We start from the raw sequence: 6000 nt of genomic DNA, 5'->3' as shown, positions 1-6000 counted from the left end.
AAAAATGTTGGCAACTAACTAAAAAAGAAATGTCAACAACAGTGCTGAAGAGACCTTCACGGGGCCTCGTCCATCCCGCAGGCCTGAGACCTGGGTGACCCACTGACAGCGCCGTGGTGCAGAGCCAGCGTGGGCCTGGCGCTGGGCTGGGAGCCGCCGGACACAGGCGGGTGGGCTGCTCTGTGCAGGGACAGGCCCGGCGCCAGCTGGGAAGGCCGGAGGGCGTTTGAGGCCGAGGGGGCAGGTGAGGGGGCTGCCCGGGTCCCTCTCATCCCCAAGCTGTCCGTCCACCTGCTTGCGGGGCCGGGCCTGGGGCTGCTGCGCTCAGCACGACACCGCCCCTCGCCCCTGGGTGTCACTGGGGATGGCGTCCCCTGACGTTGCACAGCTGAAAGCGGGCAGTCCCCCAGAAAATCAACAACTCTTTAGGACACTCACAAAACTAAATGCATTTACTTCACTTTAATTAAAAAATAAATACATGCCAGAGGGACTATTTTTTTTTTAATGAGGAAAAAGGTTAAAGAACAAATACAAAACAAACAAAACCAAAACCTACAGGGACGCCTCACATCTGGGGCCGGCAGGAAATTGCCGGCCAGGCTGGGGAAGCCGGGCACCCAGCCCAGCGGGCCTGCCAGGTGGCCCCCGAGGCTAGGAAAGGGACCCCAGCTCCGCTCTGGGTGGCTCAACGCCAGCAGGGCCGGGACGTCTGCCTGGGGAGGAGCTGCAGTCTCCGCAGGGGCCCCTTGGCAGCAGGGAACATGGCCCTTGTTCTGTGACGTGTTTCCCACGAGACCCTCCCTCTCGGTGGCGCCTGGGCACGCAAGGATCCAAGACTGCTGAGGTGGCTGGAGTCTGGAACGCGAGGGTGCACAGGCAGGGCGAACCCCGAGGCCCCACTGGTCCCCGACGATGGCTCTGGGGTGTGCACGGAAGGCCAGGGCCTGGGAGGCAGCTCCGCTCCCGGACGGCAGCCCCTCCTCAGACGCCCCCCAGGACCTCTCAAACCCCACTACGGCCCAGGCTCCAGAGAGAGCCACACGCAGCTCCACTGAGAGCAGGAAACACGCCGCAGCAGCCAGTGGCTGAGACCACGGGAACAGGAGGGGAGAGTGGAAGGGCCACAGTCCCCGCAGCTGCTCCACCACGTCCCAGCCTGGCCGGGACAAGAAGCACCTACTCCGGTGTGATAAAGCAGGTTCCCGAGGAGCAGCCCCGGAAGAGCCCGGGGACAGGCAGGTGGGGGGCCTCTTTCCAGAGTCCCGGGACAGTGGGCTGCACCTGTCAGGCACTGCTCGAGCCGGAGTACTGTCCCCTGCTGCAGGAGGCTCGGCACAGACCGATGTCCTGGGGCAGCAGTGGGGTCTGCGGACCACCAAGTGGGGCTGGCGTGGCAGCGGCGGCTGAGAGGGGAGGTGATGCCCACAGGTGCCCTATAAGTGGATCCACTTGTTCCAGTTGACCTCGTGGGGGAACACGCGGCCCAGCCGGAGGGCGCAGTCCAGCGTGGGCTCATAGAATGCCGTGGGGCTCTCGCCGGGGCTGCAGGGGGCCTCTGCCTCCCCCACCTCGGGCTTGGAGAAGAGGGAGACGGGCTTGGGCTTCCTCAGCAGGCGCCTCCTGATGCAGCCAAGGGACTCCAGGCCCTGGAGACACCACAAGACACACAGGTTACGGGGGCACCTGAACTTGGCCTTGAGAGACAAGTAGGGATTTACCAGCAGGGTTTACGCAGAAGGCCGGGGCAGGGGAGGGAGGGGCATGAGCAGCGTTTGTACAGTGCGGGGGCCACCACAGGAAACGCCGTTGCCGGAGGACAGGTACATAGCAGGGGCTGCAAATGGGCTTCCGTGGGCCAAGACTGGCTTCCAGGTGGGTTTTGTTTGGCCTGTATCCACCTTGAAGTTGAGGAAAGGTCACAGTGAACTTCAAGCTTCCAGGGGGCAGAGTGCTGGGAACAGGGCTGGGCCACACAGTGTGAAAGGCGGGAGGTGAGTTCCCAGGTGGCACCTGTCAGCCAGGGCCCCTGCTGAGGGTGGCGGAGGGAGCTGAGGGTGAGCCGGCAGGTGGGACACTGGAGCAGAAGCCCCCTCACCTGCGGCACCCCCTGGAGCGCACCCAGCCCCCCAGCCCCGCCCCGCTGAGCCCCAGCAGGGGCCGCACCTGCAGCAGCTCCAGCACCGCGACGGGCTGCAGGACGCCCTGGTAGTGGCGCAGCAGGCAGCTCTCAGGGACGCCGGGCCTGGTCATGATGTGGTACAGCAGGGCCTCCATCATGCCCTTGCACACGGGCATGTTCAGGTGGCCGTCCACCACGCGCCACGGGCGGCCGATGAAGCAGACGCTCTCGCAGTCCCTGCAGGGAGAGCAGTCGGCGTCAGGGCTCAGTGGGGCAGGGAGGCGGCAGCTTGTTCAGGGCTGGGGAACGTCCATCTTCTGTTCTCTGGCCTCCCCTCTCCCTCCTATCTGGACAGAGGGGCCCACGGTGGCCAGCTGAGGGTGTCACCTCAGCTGTGGGGACCTGCTCAGATGCAGCTGTAGCCAAGGCCACCATGAGCCCATGGCCCCCAGGTCCCTCCACGCTGGCAGGGGAAGGACAAGGGTTAGGGCTCCACCTGGCACCCTGGGCTAGTGGCTGCTTCCACCCCCCGCCAAGCTCACAGAGTCATTGCCCAGAAGTTCTGCTCTGCGCCATCTGCAGGGTTCCAGACACACTTTCCTTTGAACCAAGGAAAGTGGTTCTGCTGCTAAACCAGGGACTGACCTGCCACATGGGGCCCAGGACTAGCTGGACACTTGGCTCTGGCTGCCATGGCTGGGCCCTGGGGGGCTGGATCTGAACTCCTGGGAGCCGGGGCCCAGGGCACTTGGGCCCTGCCCCGCTGCGGGCAACGCACACAACTGTGGGAGGTGCCCCTCACCGGAAAGGTTTCTGTGGCCTGAGCCACCTCCCAACTCTCGGGCACAGCAGTCCCTGGAGAGGAGGCTGCAGGGCCAGCACTTGGGCACTCAGCTGACCTGGCCTCGCACCGGCTCTGTGATGGGGGCAGGGGCAGTGGCTCTGGGCCCTCTGCTCATCTGTAAGATGGGAATGAGGGTCCCTGCGGGCTGTCAGGAGCCCTAGTGACAATGTGGAAGCGCCTGGCTCAGGGTTCTCAGCCAATGCTACGCGCGTTCTAGAAGCACAGCCTGTTCCAGGCAGATCTGGGTGCCGTGAACGCCTAGCACACTAGTCCTTGCCCACTGTGCCGGGCAGACTGTCCCAGCGGCGTCTCCGTGAAAGACCTTCATGTGAATCATTAACTCCCCGTCCCTTGTCGGGAACCCTGAGGACAAACTTCCCCAGGCTTAGGCCTGCCCCAGGCCCTGGGCGGGCCCACACTCACCTTTCCCGTGCTGCCTGGGAGAGGCTGGCCGCTTCAGAACTCTCTGCCAACCCTGGTGGAAGAGGAAAGGACGGGAGGGGCTCAGAAAGTGGGAGGAGCTGTCTTTCCTCCACTCATCCAAGCCGGCCCTGAGCGCCCAATGTGTGCCGGGCACTTCTGGGATGACACAAAAGGACAACGATCATCTCCTCTCAGAGTGTCCATCCTCAAGGCGGCTGGGCATTAGAGGCTGACGCCAGCACGTGACACCAGAACACACAGCGTGCAAACGTGCTGAGCTTGCTCCCAGGCAGCGAACACCCCATTTCCATCCCGATGCCCTCACCACAAGGGCTGTGTGCAAACCCCCCAGGAGAACAAGAGAAGCCACCAGGGAAAGCCACTGCTGATTCCAGACAGAGCAGGGGAGGAAGGGTGGGTCTCAGTAGACAGCGTCTGCCTGTCTGTCACACCACACAGCCAGAGGCCTGCACTTGGGACTCAGTGATCCCTGTGGGCGTCTGGGAGGCCTTCTGCCCTCCAGTGGAAACACTTACAGGCAAGACTGTCTTCCTCACCTCAGGGTGTAAGCTCTAAAACACTGAAGCCCTTCTATGGCCGGGGGCAAGAGGTCCCCCAGCTCGGGGGGAAGGTGTGGGCCAATCAGGGTGAGGGCAGAGAAGGGGGGTGGGGTGGGGAAAGGTGGGGTAGGGGACAAGGTGGTACCTCTAGGGTCTTCAGAGCCTTCTGGAAGCGGGGCCTGACAGCTCAGCTGCTCTTGGCCTGGAGAGATGGACACCCCAATAGCCTCTTGGTCCTCCTGTCCAGCCCCCCCTGCAGCAGTCTCTTCCAGAGCTGCAGGCGGAGCTGGGGCCGGGGTTTCTGCCTCCTTTTCTGCCCTGGGCCCGGGGCTGGGGGCCAGCCGCATGTCCTCGAGTGCAGGCCTCTTTGCGGGGGGCTTCTCGGTACCCTCAGCATCGGCCTCCCCACTCTGATCGGCCCAGCTGGCGCGCCTCTTGGCGCTCTGGGAACCCTGAGAAGGCGGTGCCGGCCTCTCAGTGGGGCTGTCCTCACTGGAAGGGCCCTCCAGGGCCCTGGCCGAGGGGTCTTCTCTTTGGGCGTCGGCCTCCTCCTCTTTGCCTTTTAGCCGTACTGAGTGTAGGAGCCAGGGCTGGGCAGCAGTCATGGCCACCAGGCGAATGGTGTTGCCGCCAACTTCCAGCACCTGCTGTCTCTCCAGGAGGTCCTAGGGAAAGCAGGGGACACATTGGGTCAGCCTGGGAACCCAGGATCGTTGGGGTTGGCCTGACGGGTGGCGAATGGAGTGGGCTACCCTGCCTGATGTGTTAGGTGTCCTGAGCAGGCAGCAAGCCCAGCTCCATCAGGACAAGGCCTGGTTTCTGGCCCTGGGGCTGCCACCAGCTGGCCGTGTGCCCTGGGGCAGTGTCCTTCCCTCTCTCCACTCAGCGTGGCCACTCATGAAACGAGGCCATTTGCAGAGCGCATCTGCCCGGGAGCTGAAAATTCTGCTTTAATGACACCAGGAGAGCCTAAAGCGCAGCTCACCTGGACGCAGTCTGCGAACGTCCGGGTGCGCTCGCTGCCTGTCTCCTCAAGGGCCGGGAAGCGTCTGCGCAGCTCCTCCTTGTCAACCCCGAAACAGCCCGAGGCCACAATGGCTTCCCGGATCTCCAAGGTGGCAGACACATCTTCGGGTTTATACCCGGACAGCTCCAGCTGGCGGACAAACGCTTCCAGGCCACAGGGGTTTTCTTGGGGGTTTATCAGCCTGGTGAATGTGTCAGGAAGGAAGGAGATGCCCGCTGTTAGCTCGTCCAGAGAAGTGGCTGCGAGGACAAGGAGGAAGATCAGAGGCAGCTTGACAGAAGCCCCTCCCCAGACCCACAAACAGGTGACACTGAGGCAGGGCAAGCTCCAGCTCCAACTCACTGCTCCCCGACAGCCACAGGGTCACCTTCTGGGTGGGCACGCCGGGCCCCTGCCAGTCAGGCTCCTGACACTCTGCCCTGGGCCCCTGACTGCAGCTACTGGACTAGATTTCCCCCGGCCTCTGTGTTCCTCCTGCTCAAGACACAGAGGGAAGACACAGGCCAGGGACGGGATCTGAGAACCATAAACCCCAGAGCCCTGGAGGGGAGGGCCTCCACCAGGGCTGCTCTCGTCCCAGCCCTTCCTGCAGCTCACGCGCTCATTGCTCCTTCGCACTTCTGCCTACACCAGCCGGGGCTGCTTTCTCTTGCTTCCTATAAAAGATGTCTGCGAAGGCCACAATCTATAGGTTAGCACTACATTTGTGCCTGGTTCAAACTCTAGACAAAGCACAGAATCCTAACTGTGGTTACAAAACCAACCGTAAACGCCATCAACCTCAACAGCGTGCCTCGCTTTACTGCACCTCGCGGACACTGCGTTTGTAACAAACTGGAGATCCGTAACAACCCTGCGCTGGGCAGGTCGGTTAGTGCCCCATTTCCCCAACAGCATTTTGCTCATTTTGTAGTCTTTGTGTCACATCATGGTAATTCTTACAATATTTCAAACTTTTTCATTATTATATTTGTTATGGTGATCTCTGATCAGTGATCTTTTTTTATGTTATTATTATAATGGT

At 62.0% G+C, this 6000-nt stretch overlaps 1 protein-coding gene across 1 annotated transcript in view; it reads right to left on the bottom strand.

Annotated features, from left to right (window-relative positions):
- Positions 1-1427: 1427 nt before the first annotated feature.
- Positions 1428-6000, bottom strand: part of GTF3C1 (general transcription factor IIIC subunit 1) — a 75155-nt gene continuing 70582 nt past the window's right edge. The window contains exons 33-37 of the mRNA XM_069486778.1: positions 4935-5215; positions 4166-4614; positions 3390-3428; positions 2167-2359; positions 1428-1649 (exon numbers count right to left, since the gene is read on the bottom strand). Coding sequence (XP_069342879.1) covers positions 1437-1649; positions 2167-2359; positions 3390-3428; positions 4166-4614; positions 4935-5215 — 1175 coding nt within the window. The 3' untranslated portion in view covers positions 1428-1436. The remainder of the gene's footprint in view (positions 1650-2166; positions 2360-3389; positions 3429-4165; positions 4615-4934; positions 5216-6000) is intronic.

The sequence above is a fragment of the Eulemur rufifrons genome, chromosome 14 (genome assembly GCF_041146395.1).
Source record: "Eulemur rufifrons isolate Redbay chromosome 14, OSU_ERuf_1, whole genome shotgun sequence".
Classification (NCBI taxonomy): Eukaryota; Metazoa; Chordata; class Mammalia; order Primates; family Lemuridae; genus Eulemur; species Eulemur rufifrons.
Note: the sequence above shows the minus strand (reverse complement) of the source record. Positions and strands in the feature narration are given on the sequence as shown.